The following is a 14,032-nucleotide window of genomic DNA, read 5'->3' on the forward strand; positions in this document are numbered from 1 at the left end:
ACATCCGTAGGGGAGAAAGAAAGGAAGCAAACACCTCCTCACAGGGCAGGTAGGGACGAGAGTTGGGGGGAAGATGGAACAGGACACGAAGGCAGGAGATTGTGGGGGCCAGAGAAGGCCTCTGACTGGGGACACTGCGCAGGCTCCTAAAGGAGTCTCACAGATATCTGGGAGAAGATTCAGAAGGAGGACATAACTGGGACAAAGGGCCCAGGACGGAAGCATCCACGGTGCCCCAGGAGGGAGCAGGGAGGCCAGGTTAGCGCGGAGGTGGGGAGGGATGAGAGTCGAGGCAGTGGGGTCACTGCCCAGATCCACACGAGACTTGTTGTCTGCTGCGGGGAGACAGGAAGCCATCTTGGGCCATCTCGAATGGGGCAGCAATGAAGGGGCAGTGTTTGAAACAGCTCTTCTTGCATCCCTGGGGACACTAACTGGAGGGAGACGGGATGGAGACAGGGTTAACGCTGAGAATTCAAGCCAGAAAATTCCATGGCTAAAATGGGGCAGTAGCGGGGAATGGCTGAGGTGTGACTGGACTTCACAGATCCTCCGAAGGTAGAAGCGAGCCGGGGAGGACTCCAGCATGCTCGGCACTTGGAAGATGGAGGAATGGACGTGGCATTTATTGGGATGAACGAGACTGTAACAGTGGCAGCGGTGGTGTAGGAGGGCAGAGGAAAATTATTCGTTGTGAAGCTAGGACTAAACCTTGGAGAATATGGCACCTCACTTAATCTCCACCCCACCCTTTCCCACGAGGGACAATCAGAAGCCACGTTTTGCAGCTGCAGAATATGAGGTTTGGAGAGATTAACTAACATGCCCAGGGCCCTGCAATGGGTCAGGACCAGAGCTGGGGTTGGAACCCAAGCCTAGCTGCCTGCAGAGTCCATGCTTTTAGAAACAATAGTTTACTAGCCCTGAAAAACAGTGGAAATCAGTGGAAGTATGTATATACCCACCTAAGTGTTTGTTTTCATTTCTCACTCCGCCTCTCTCTGATTACACACAGTGCCCGTATTTTTATGCATTGCACTTGTCTGGTAACCCTCCCACACATCTGCAAGCATGGATTTTTTTATTGTCATATTCTAATTCTCACCTTCCTACTGGAAATGCTGTTTTGTGCATGGGTTGGCAGGAAGGTATTAAGCAAGGTTAGGAAAGCAAATGCTTGGATTTTCACCTGGTATGACTTCTGGCACAGTCTTTCTGTCCAGCACACAGGGGTTGCACAAGGATCAAAGAGATGGTAGTGGCGCTCATGGTTGCAGGTTGCTGTGTTTATTGGGCGAACTTAATCACAGAATAGCTTTTAGCGAGTTCATACCTCCCAGAGGCTGGCTTCTGGGATGAGCTGTCTTTCTGGAACTATTTCTTGACCTAGTTTCCTTAAAGGTATCAGAAGTTCTAAGCCTGTGATAATATCAGGCTTACAGGACTTTTTGACAGTGGCTGTGGGAAACCATACAGCCGGGGGTGGGGAGTGTTGTACTAACGGGAGTGACGTGGTTCATCTTTCTCTGCAGACGTTAGCTGGTGAATATTTCCACAAGGCTGCACAAGGGGGACACATCGAAGGGACCTTGTGGTGCTCTCTCTACTACATCACAGGCAACCTGGAGACATTCCCTAGGGATCCCGAGAAGGCCGTGGTGTAAGCATCCAACAGATGTCGCCTGTGATGGGAAAACCATGTCCTCTGTTCACTATGCCTGAGAAACTGGACTTCTTTCTTTTTCTTACACTTTTTCTTTTCCATTTTTAAAATCGAGTTTTTACTTCTGTCATTATTGCGTGCATTTAGGTCAAAAAGCTAAACATCTCCTGGGCTGTCCCCCTGGGAAAGATAAAAGTATGGTTCTCTTTCCTCTGTCGGCTCCATTTGCCCCGACATGCGCAGTTCCTTCCTGATCAGTACATCATTTCTATTAGATTAGTATCACTTTACGTGGTTACTGCTATTCACAGATGAGCTGTGTAGCATACTATGATCGCTTTGTCTTTCTTGAGCAACTTTTCTAATGAATGATGATTATTTTTATTGTTTATTTGCTTAGATTTCTCTGCACTTACCATTGTCTATATACTTTTTTCTGGTACTGGGAGTTGAACTCAGGATCTTGTGCTTGCCAGGCAGGTGCTGTGTGGCTGAGCTATCTCCCTGGCCCTGTCTGTATACTTTTACCTCCAGTTCTTCCCTAGATCTCTAAATCTTCTCTTAATATGCTCACACCCATTAAGTAGTTTATTAATCTTCATGGTGACACCTTTCTTTGCAAGACAGTGCTGCTGGCTAAGATAGACTTTGTCACTATCATAGGGTTTCCTTTCCACCCCCACCTCTCTCTTTTTGGGTTTTGGGGGCTCTCTTTGCTGGACTCCTTTCTTCCTTTTCCTCACATGCACCCCCCGTTTTGGTAGAACACATCCTACAGTAGTTTTCTGAGGAATGGTGAACCCGGGGCATACTTTGAGGTCTTGCACATCTGGAAATGACCCTTAGGGGTTGGCAAACTATGATCCGCAAGTGAAATGTGTCTCACTACTTGTTTTGTGTGACCCCAAGAGGGAAGAATGCTTTTCACATTTTTAAGGAGTTGTAAAACAAAGAAGAATATGCAACAAAGACCAAAGCTTAAAATATCTACTATTTTGCCCTTTACAGATTAAACAAAGTCACTGAGCTCTGCAGTAGGCCAATTCATACTATACCGGGCTTTCCAAAAGGGGGCTTCCTGTGAGACATCTGAGATTAAATTCATCTTGACCCAAACTCAGTGATAAAATAGCTTAGATTGGCTCAAAGCCTTTTATCATTGTTTGTAGAGTATCTGGTGTGAATATTCATGTTTCAGGAATTTTCTTGTTATCCTTCTGTTACTGATTTCTAGCTAATCTCACTGTGATCTGAGAACATATTGTTAATGACGTCAGTCTTTCGAAATCTGCTGAGGCATGAAGGATGCTTGGGGACCAAAACATGGTCAGTTTGGGTTTATGCTCTCTGGGCTCCTGAAAAGTGTTTTCTAAATTTGTTGGCTACAGTGGCTACATAGATGTATCAGTTACTTCAGGTTTGTTAATTATGTCATTCACATTTTCTTTATCATTTCTGATTTTTTTGGTTCTGCTTGTTATACCAGTTATTGGAAAAAATGTGTTAAAACCTATGTGTATAGACTTATCTATCTCTTCTTTTAGCTTGTCAATTTTGCATTATATATTTTGAATTTGTGTTATTGGGTCATATAGAATTAGTATTGTTTTTGCCTTTCTCATTGACCCTTTTATCATTTTGCAACCTTCTGTTATGTCTGTTCATGGTCTTTACCTTAATCTCTTTTTTTTTCTGGTTTTCATGTACCACATCTTAATATTGAAATTTTTGTCTTTTTTGCATCCTTTTATTTTCAATTTTTCTTTGTCTTTTACATTTTAATGCATGTGTTTTGAAAGAGGCATATAATTGAAGTTTTGGTCATTATTTATTGTCTATAATTTTAGCTCTTAATTGGTATATTTAGTCCATTTACATTTAATGCAGCTATGAATATATTTCATTTTAAAATCTGCCATTTTACTGTTCATAGCCTATTTGTCTCATCTGGGTTGTTTTGTGCCTTTTTTCTCTCTTCTTGATCTTCCTTTGTATTAATCAAGTATTTGTAAAAATCATTCTGTTCTGTTCTATTAGCTTGTTATATATTTTTATACTATTCTTTTAGTGGCTTAAATCTAAAGATTACAACAGAGTAGCTGACTGTTAAATAATCCCTCTAGGACACATTAAGGGACAGAAACAAAGTAGAGAAACCTTATAATAAGTCAGTAAACACTTTAAAAGTGAGAGAAACAGAACCCTTGGTAGAGGTTAGTTTTTTCCATGTTGGTAGATATTTTTCATCATGCATGTCTTTGTTTCCATAAAAGAGCAACTACTAAACATTTGTAAGAAAGGCACTGAATGAAAAGCTCTTAAAATGTATTTTCTTAACCTTCTTAACATTCAGTTCTGATTTGTTACTTGATAAAAATTCTAACAAGCAGAATATTTCCTGAGTGGGATTTATTGAGATCATTGGAAGAAAAAAGTGATTATTTAATTGGCCAGTTTGCATATTTTTCTCTCCCTTTTCTTTTTCAGATGGGCAAAGCACGTTGCTGAAAAAAATGGATACTTGGGCCATGTCATCCGCAGGGCCCTCAACGCCTACTTGGAGGGCTTCTGGTAAGCGTGGGGCCAGAACTACAGTGGGCTTTCTCCACCCTTACCTTTTTTCAACCTGTCAGTACAGACTGAGGAGACCAAATCCTAAAATACAACTGAAAAGGCAATTTGCAGGCAAATCATAGCTTCCCAGTAATGATATTCAGAGTTTCACAGGCTGATTGGCTGTTGATTGGAAAACATAGCATTTCCATGTTTAATTATATACAGAAATTAGTTCTCTGGGGGGGGTGTCCACACTCATCAAGTTGAGAGACACACAGACACCTTGACTTCGCTTTCCTTTGAGCTTGTCCCCTTGGTTTTAGAGTCTGGAGGCAGCACAGGGGGTCTCTCGTGAGACTCTCTGCCTCCCCCTGCCAGGTCACTGCAGGGCCAGAACCTCCACCTCCACCTGGCTCAGGTGAAAAAGAGAAAGCACCATGCCTAAGGCTCAAGCCTGTCCTTTTAGACAGTTCAATGCCTCTGCCAAGACCAGGAACGGGCGTTATTCAAGTCACTTACCAGTGTCCATTGTCACAACACAACAGTCGCCTTCCTTGCTGACCTTGTCATGGAGCCCTGTGTCTCCTCCTGTTCTTTAAGGGACAAGGTGTTGCACAGAAGACGTACAAACCCCCCTGTCTGCTCTTGCTAGGTGATCACATGGATACCGCTCCAAACACTACCTGACTTCCTTTTCCATTTGTTTTCTTCTGTCAGTTCTAGCACTCCATTTTGATTTTCCCCTGTGCCACATGTGTTGGCTGGCTTATTGTCTAAATGATCCAGGTATTTTAGTAATAACTAAAAAGGACGCAAAGTCAGCAGCAGGCCCCTCGGTCCACTGGCTCAAAGACATTAAACCAGATTGAGCATCAATCACACTCATCTGAACCTTACTTAAAATTAAAATATGTGAAAGAACCCCATTTTCTCTCTTGGTCCATTGCTGCACATGTAACCAACAGGCAACATCTGAGGGAGCAGGAATCTTAAATTAAAGCCCATAGGGGAAATGAGCCCAATAAAAAAGGCACCAAATATAAGTGTGTGTTATCAGCAACCTGTGGAAGTTCCTTCTCCGTGGCCTCACTGCAGTCAGAAAGGAATTTCTTTCAAGGAAACTACAGTTTCCCAATTGTAAATATACCTTAGCATTTCGGAGGTGTTTTATCATGTGTCTCTGGTAAACATCCGAACATAAAACTCCCAAATTTGACTTTAACTCATTCTCTTCCAGCTTTCCATTTTCTCTCCCCCACAAGGCTTCTTAGAGTGAACTAAGGGTTCAGCTATCCAGTGTGGATATCCAGTCATCCCAAAAGGGGAACACACACACACACACACACACACGCACACACACACACACACACACAATATCTGACCTTTTTTTCTATAAACAGAACATGTGTTAATAGCTTAGCTTGGCCTGTTTTTGAATTTAATATCACTCAACACTTCAGCTAGCACTTTTAAAAATTTACCGTGAAGGGTTAGATGAATTACGATGTCTGTGGCTATTTTCTTTCTTAGAATACTTAGCCACAGTGCAGGTTGTTTATTTTTTATTCTGGTTTGGTAGCAGGGGCAGAGTGTTTTAGCATATTTTGCATTTTATGTGTTTTTTACTTAGTTCTGCAGATTTTACTGCACACAATGAAATGCAGGGTGCCCCTCCACAAGTTGTAGGGAATATCACAAGTCCAACTCAGGGACATTTGCTACCCCATCTCCTACTCATACATTTTCTCATGCGACCCATTGTCTGGACTCTGAGCCTTTGTGCTTGGGACTTCCTCCCCGCAGGCATCCTAACTGCACTGCTTTGTGTTCCTGTATGGATCATGATGGCTCTTTACCTGTCAGTTGTCCTGTGACTTGTAGACCAGTGCCCCATGCACAGGGTGCTGGGAAATCCTTGGAAAGTTAGTGAATGAACAAACAAGCATACTGAACGATCATAATCATAGGCAGCATGTAAAGAACACTAAAGATTCAGAGGAGGAAAAGATGCTGCATGGCTTGAGAGGTTGGTAGCCTTGGATGATGAAGGTAGTGGACAATATGGCCTTGAAGAATAGATGAGTTTCCACATAGCCGTGCCAGGAACAGCATTTACAGTGAAGGGAACTGCAAGAGCAAAAGCAAAGAGAGAAGTTCTGGATAGGTCTAGAAAACTTTAAAGCATACAGTTTGCCATGAAGGTAAGACTTGAGAATTATACTTAGTGAAGGCAGAAAAGAATACTATTTTATTGAATTTTGAATGGCTGGTTACAGACTTTATACTTAATTTGTAAAGCAGCAGGGAACCATTGATAGTTCTGGAGAGGGTAGTGACAGAACAGAGGTCATTTCTAGGACACTTCAGCAAACAGCTGGGTGAGATGGGACAAGAGGGACAGCCTTCAGGGGGACTGCTTGAGAATCCAGATGAAAGGAGCTGAGCATCTGAAATAGAGTTATGGCATGAGCCTGTTGGACAGTGTCCTTCTGAGATACTTGATATGTGTAAGGCAATGTGTGATACAGATGTAAGTGCTCAAGCATAACGACAAAGTGAACACCTGCCAACCTCCCACCCTGCTTAATGAGGGGTGAGCCTTGCTGCTACTGTCCAAGCCCCCCGAGAGTCCCTCCCGGGGTTAAATCCCCACACTGAGTGCCCTGAACCTTTTGGTTCATCTGCTGCCAACTTTCTTTATAGTTGTGCTCTATACAGATAGATTTTTATGCAGTGGATTTAGTTTGGCTTTCTCTGACCTTTGTGTATTAAAATCATATCATACATCATTCTTCAGCTGCTCTGAAACTTATCAGTACATTTCTAGGATTCATATATTTTGATGCCTGCACCTATAGCTCATTTATACTGCTGTAATAAACCGCAATTTATTTATCAAATTTCATGCTAATTCGCGTTAACCTACATTTGCATTGTTTGCTTTTTGTTATTGCTGTTTTAGGTTTTTGGGGGAAGGGTGTTTATTGGTTTGTTTTGTTTTTTGAGACAGGCCAGGCCTAGCCTCAACCTCATGATGATCTTCCTATCTCAACCGCCCGAATGCCGGGATTACAGGCCTGTGTCGCCACACCCAGTTTTTTTTTTTTTAACATCAACACAGCCATGAATACTTTTTACATACCTCCTGGCACATGTAAGAGGAGCTGCTTTAGACTATACATTTAGTCTTTGGGTCTCTGGCTGACAGGGTAGACACCTGTTCAGCTTTACAACACAATGCCAGTTGTTTTCCAAAGTGATTTTACCAGTTTACCCTCCTCCCACCACCTGTAAGTTTGTATTTCTCCACATCCTTGCCAATCTGGATACTGATGGTTAAAGATAAGCCTCCATCGGGCTCAAGACCACTCAGTTTCAACAAGAAGAAACACACAGTACCCATGACAATAGGAAGATCTTTTTCCAAACATATTTGAGGCAAAGTGCTTCTATTGCTACCTGCTCACTAAACCTCTCAACCTTCCAAAGGGTTTAGATGGAAATTTATGTGCTGACCTTCTCCAGCCACAACGTGGCTTCTGTGGTAACATCTATTTTGCTAGAATAGGACTAAGTCATCCATCCGTTTCCCCCCGCTCCCCACCGTCCTGCCCCTTTTCTCATTTGTGTGTGTGTGAATTTATTCTGGACGCTCTTTTCAAATTACATGTGTCAGTTTGATGAGCTTGTGGTTTTCCATGTTGTTCCAAGATTTATGCGGGATAGTTGCAGAGGAGAAGGTGATTGAGCGAGGGGCTTTTTGCTGTGTCGGCATAATGTGGTAGATAATGTTGTCACGCCCGAGGCTGTCCTCGGACGCCACACCAAGTTAGCGGGAAAGCCGGCTGTCTTGTTTCATTGCCCTCATCTCGTAGATGCTATTCCATCTACGAGCTCCGAGATTCAATGTCCTTCGTCTTAAACGTACCCAAAATACTTAACTCCAGAGGTGCAGCCCAGTGTACCGGGGGCTGGAGGCAAGACAGGAAGGCGTACAGAGATCCAAGTGAAAGAGATTCACCTTTTCCCAAAAGAGCAGTGACTCCCACTGAAACCCCAGGATTTTGGTTTTTTATCGTTCTTGTCTGAGTGGCTTCAGGCACTGGCAGAAAAGAGCACTCAGGAAAGAGTGGAATTGTTTGAAAAGCTGCTCAGAAGGACTCAAAAGTCAAAATTCACATCAGGCAACCAAAGAATCGGTGATTGAGGTGTACACTGTAGAAGTGCTGGGAATGTCTGGGTCAGATCTGAAAGGAGGGGTAGTAAATACGACCTTAAAGTCTTGCCTGCGAATCCCTCCCTTCTGCCCCCACTGCACCTGTTCCCTTCCTGACAACGGGAAAGTCGGAACGGAACTTGAAACTCTGGCCGTCTTCCTAACCCCGGAGGCAGTCCATGGGAGGACAGGAGAGTTTCGAGACCTGTCTTTGGGCTTCCTGCAATTAGCAAGTGCTGAGTAAATGTTTATTTCAGAAGGGAAGCCCAGAAATATCTGTAATTAATACTTTGAGATGGTTTCTGTTGAACACAGTTAAGTAAACGCCGGGAGGCTGTGTGGGTGGGACCTGTGCCGAGGCGTCCTGTCTGAAGAGCGTTAAGAAGCTGGGAAGGGTGGGCTTCCTGTCTGGCCTTCTCGGAGCGCTGCCCTGCAATGCCTGACACGGATGGCAGTGACATCAGCGCACGCAGGCACTGCATGATTGATTCTGCCATGTAGAAGACAGAGGTGGATTTCTGTCCACTTCTATTAACATCAATGTTTTTAGACATGTCATCTTGATGGATTTCAGTTCTCGCGTGATGGAAATGCTTGAGAGTTCTGTAAAATTTCCTCCCAGTTTATGTAATAATGGGAACGAAGGCTTCCTATAAAATACGTCCTCCTTTTCCTTCCCCATCACTCAGGTAGCTTGAGAGGCAAAAGAGAGTCTTTATAAAGTTGCCCATAGCGAATGTTCTTATGCTGTCCACCTCATCCTCCTCACCCCATGCCCCAATTCTGACAACCAGCCACCTGGTTGCCTGCATTTTAATAAAATGCACATTTTAAGAAAATGCAAAAAGCCATTTTTTGGTGGGCATAGCCAAGGGCGCCGTCCCTGTACCTGACCGTGGGTTGCAGGTCTACAGCATCTTCTCTCATGCATCCCTGCTGGAATTGGAGGCCCTCGTAGAAGTTCAAGTGACTCTGAAGAAACTTAAGATGCTCAGACTTTAGGAACAGACTTCCGTCGCAAACAAATGGAGTGTGCCTGCTAGGCCTCCCCCTGGTGTGCCTGCTGAATTGGGTGTACTCAGAGGATTATGGTACCCAAATAGGATTTTTGCAGGCTGAGTAAGAGAGGCCCCAGGCCTGTGGGATGGTGTCTGTAGCTGCAGCTGCGGGCTGATTATCTGACTGCCTGTGCAGGGGAGACCGCGGAGCTGACCTTGTCTCTCTTTAGCATGAGTCATGGCTAATTGGTCAGCTGCCCCAGGAGCTCAGAGGCGGGAGCTCAGCGTGCTCTGTAGTGACATGGCCTGTGACCTACTGGAGGTCTGACTGTCCTAATTTGGTTCCCCCGGCTGCCTCCCTGTCTGGAAGAGAGGATCAGCAAGAAGCTGCCGTTAGCAGTTTGGAAAAGATGATTTCAGAATGTGTTTACCTCATTTTCCCTAGCCCAGACTACCTCACCCTCCCCTATAGTGGCTCCTACATGAAGCTGAAATTAAAAAGTGCCATAAATGTCAACTACTCAAAATGAAAAATAAGCTTTAGATACAACTAATTATGCTTAAAATAAATTTTTGCTCAGAAACTGGTTAACACATAGAAAACAGAGCAAATTAGATAAGTAAAAAGAAGAAATCAAAAACTACTTGCTTCCCCACTACCTAGAGACAAGTACTATTAGCATTTGGTAGATAACTTTTAGGGTTTTTTTTCCCCCGCCATATATGCATTTGTGTATGTGCCTGCTCCATTTTATTTTTGTTTTTGCATAACTGGGGCACACTGTTTTATATTCTGCTTTTTTTGTCTGCACTGAATGGAAAATTTTGCATAACAATCTTTTGGTTGTTTTTTAATTTTTTTGGTACCGGGAATCGAACTCAGGACCTTGTGCTTGCCAGGCAGGTGCTGTGTCACTGAGCTACATCACCAGCCCCTTTTGGTGGTTTTGAACACTTTTCCATCACATCATTTTAATGGCTGCATCTGAAAGTGGCTGCACTGTGGGATAAGTGAACTTGTCACTGATTTTCAGATACTTAAACTGTTTCCAGTTTTCTGTGTGCAGTTCGTATGAGCAGCTCTACCGTGAGCTCCTTTGACAACAGAATCTTTGCGCATCTCCCCGATTGTTCCTGTAGAATATCCTTCCCAAGGAAGAACCGCAGGGCTGGGTGGTGTGTGCACTTAGCACTCCCCGCATTGGTGTGGAAGCCTCATCTCCCAGAACCCTTGTGTTAACTGGCCTTCCCCCCGAGCAGTGGGTGTAGGAGTGTGCTCCTGTCCCCAAGCCCTTGCCATTGCTCTGCGACTCCTGTGCTTGTCTCTCACAGATGAAAGCGGTCACTCCTTGTTTTGCATCTATTGCATTACTCGTAGTATCCAACATTTACCTAGAACCTAGTACACTGCCTCTCCTTTGCCAGACCTCTAATGTATGACAACAGCTCAGCTTTACTTAAGTTTATTCAGAATCCTAAACCCTACCACACCTTTCACAAAACAGGACTGTAAAACCAGGGTTTTTTCTTCTTTTTTTGTTAATACCACTTGTCTTAGTTACTTTTCTCACTGCTGAGCCAAAATGCCCAACACCCAAATGTTAAGGGAGGAAAGGTTTATGTAGCGCACAGTTTGTAGAGGTTTCAGTCCATCATCAGCTGGCTCCAAAGCAAGGTGACTTGGCAGAGGGGCATCACAAAGGAGAAACAGCTCATCGCAGGCAGAAGACAGCAGAAGTGAGCAAACAAGGGATAACCACAGCCCTTTCTATCCCTTATGTCCAGGTTACTCAAGGCAAGTGGAACTCACACCCTTAATCCTAGTGCCCTTGAGACTAGCACTGCACCATGAATCAATCCCAGCATCACACACTCTAGATCCAGCCACCTCTGCAAAAGCCCCAGCTATGACTGCAGGAGGCTTTGGTGGAACATCTACACACAAGCTGTAACAACACTTTTCTCTTCTGAGTGAAGAAGGAAGGATTCAAAACCCAAAAACTGCTAGACAAGTCCTGGCAGCCCTCAGAGCACCATTCCACCAGTAGAGGTAGCTGTTGTATCAGCCAGCTCCCAGCCTTATCTCTGCGTTCAGCCTTTAAGATAGAAAATAAATCAGTGCATGCAGTATTTTTAACAACAGTATTTATTTAAAAAAAAAACAAAACAAAACTCATGATTTTGTGGTTTTAAAAAACTACTTATTTTATGCCCTTTTCTGTTTGAATATAAAGCTCTCTGAATATTAGTAAGAGCCAGTATATGAAATTTATTATTAATCATCTATTTTTAGGCATGAAGCCTTGCTGTATTATGTTTTAGCAGCAGAAACTGGAATTGAAGTGTCACAGACAAATTTAGCACACATCTGTGAGGAGAGGCCAGTAAGTAAATGTATTCTTCTCCAAGTAGAAGCTCTAAGGTTAAGGATAATGAATTGAGTTGTACAGAGACGAAATTAGTCAGTTGGCCGAAATATTCATGAATTAACTTTTTCTCCCCTTTACCTCTTAGGACCTGGCTGGGAGATACTTGGGTGTGAATTGTGTTTGGAGATACTATAATTTCTCTGTTTTCCAAATCGATGCTCCTTCATTTGGTATGTATAGAAAAACGAGTGCTAAATTGAAGCATTGGAAGCTTTTAATCTTTAGTAACAAGGACCATTGAGCAGCTTTGGGGGCAGTGTGATATTTCCAAACAATTAGGAAAGAAAGTGAAAAACCCTTGCTGTTAAGGTCATGGCTCAGTTGCTCCCAGCCTCCGGCCATGTGCCTTTCCTGTCTCTTCTCCGTGGCGCGCTGGGACCACCATTTCTTCCAAACTAAACGCATTCCCAAGAAAAAGCCGACTTCCGGCCCCAGTCTCTTGCCCTTTTGCCCTGGGATGTGTTTCTGGGTCCTCCTGCCCTGCTGGGTGCTCTGTGGAAGGGGCTGCAGCGGGACCTGCACCCCCAGGCTCCCCTGCATCTGGTGAGCCTCAGCCAGTGGCAGGCTTGGGTGCAACTTCAAGGTAGGAGGAGCAAAGGTGAAGCCCAAGTATTTCCCCGCCTCTCCCTGCCTTGTGCCCTGTTTCTGGCAGTGGCTACATCTCCACGGGTCCAGCCCCCACCTGGAGCCTCTGCCCACTTTGATCTCAGTCTGCGCAGCACTATGAGGCTCTGGGAATGTCCCCGCCACCCTTTGGCCCTCCAGCCCTTGGGAAGACAGTGCTTCCTTTGGTGCTCACCTCTGACCTCCCACTCTCTCCCGTTTGCCTTCTAAGTGCTTCCGACACGTGCAGCCACTTCCCATGATGAAACCCTCTTTGGAGCTACCTGAGCTGGATTCTGGTTTTCTGATTAGGCATCGGCTCATAGCAGGGCTCTCAAACAGATGTTTTTCCTCCCAGCAAAAACAAAATACATGGCTCAGACCGAGTAGAGAGATACAAGAGTCATCCAACATAGGCAGCAAGATTGCAGATGTGAGAGAGAGGACCGAAAACAACCTTGGCAGAGGGGCTGGGAGTCTCACTAATCAGCCAAGCTGCTCAGGGCAGCTACCTGAGAAACACAGAGTGTCTAGAGATGGAGGTATTGGAGCAAAAGCTTGCTTCTTTACTCCTGACACAAAGAAGCATAAACGCTCCATTTGATAGTGTAACGGGAAAGCTTAGCCATGAGTGAATGCGCCAATCCTTTAAAACCCTGGAAAAGTAAATCCACTTGACCTATGGATGTGTTTTGCGCAGCATATTTGAAAATGGGAGACCTGTACTACTATGGCCACCAAAACCAGTCCCAAGACCTAGAGCTGTCCATGCAGATGTACGCACAGGCAGCGCTGGATGGAGACTCCCAGGTAACCACTAACAAAAAGCCCTCCCAGCCTTTCCTGCATCCCGTGCACAGGCTGTGGAGTTTGCTGTCTTTGTTTATCTGTGTGCACATGCCCATGACAGCAACTCCCCAGGACAAGAGCCATGATGGGAACCCTGGCTGAGCACCTGCTATGTTCTGCACACCTTTCTCACAGCAGCCCCAGGGCTGGAGCTTTGTACCAGTCACATAGTCCGAGATACAACAAGGTGATGAATTATTCAAGGCCAGATAATCAGATCATAGGCAAAGCTACAGAGCCTCGCCTTGGGTCTCTGGCTCCAACCCCAAGGTGACTCTACTAGATGCCATCAAATTAACTCACAAGATGGCAGCTCAGGACCCTAGAAGTGTGTCCGCAGTGCAGAGTAGTTTGCATGGACAATTGAGCCAACTCTTAACGTGACAAGACTATTCTCAGTGACTTTTTTTGGAAACTTTGTACTTTGAAATAATTGTGAATTTATGGAAAAACTGCACAAAGAATTTAGAGTTCATGTGCACCCTCCACTTGACTTCTTTCGGTGTTACTTCACATAGCCACACACAGTCATTGACAGAGATTAACACAGGGACGGCGGCATCCCCCACACTTCAGACTTTCCTTGGATTTTCCGCAAATGCCCTTCCTCTATTTTAGAGCCCAGTGCAGGAGCCCACGTTACAGTTCATTGCCATCTTTCTTTCCAGTGTTCTCCACTGTATGACAGCTCTTCAGCCAGCTCTTATTTTCATGACCT

General features: G+C 44.5%; 1 protein-coding gene across 2 annotated transcripts in view; it reads left to right on the forward strand.

Annotated features, from left to right (window-relative positions):
- The window catches only part of Sel1l3 (sel-1 suppressor of lin-12-like 3 (C. elegans)), an 89,261-nt gene that overhangs the window by 62,154 nt on the left and 13,075 nt on the right, over positions 1-14,032 (forward strand). For both annotated transcript variants that reach the window (XM_005392032.2, XM_013518080.1), the window contains exons 15-19: positions 1,533-1,660; positions 4,151-4,234; positions 11,727-11,817; positions 11,948-12,032; positions 13,166-13,275. In XM_005392032.2, coding sequence (XP_005392089.1) covers positions 1,533-1,660; positions 4,151-4,234; positions 11,727-11,817; positions 11,948-12,032; positions 13,166-13,275 — 498 coding nt within the window. The remainder of the gene's footprint in view (positions 1-1,532; positions 1,661-4,150; positions 4,235-11,726; positions 11,818-11,947; positions 12,033-13,165; positions 13,276-14,032) is intronic.

This window comes from Chinchilla lanigera, unplaced genomic scaffold (genome assembly GCF_000276665.1).
Source record: "Chinchilla lanigera isolate Chin_1 unplaced genomic scaffold, ChiLan1.0 scaffold00042, whole genome shotgun sequence".
NCBI classification, from domain to species: Eukaryota; Metazoa; Chordata; class Mammalia; order Rodentia; family Chinchillidae; genus Chinchilla; species Chinchilla lanigera.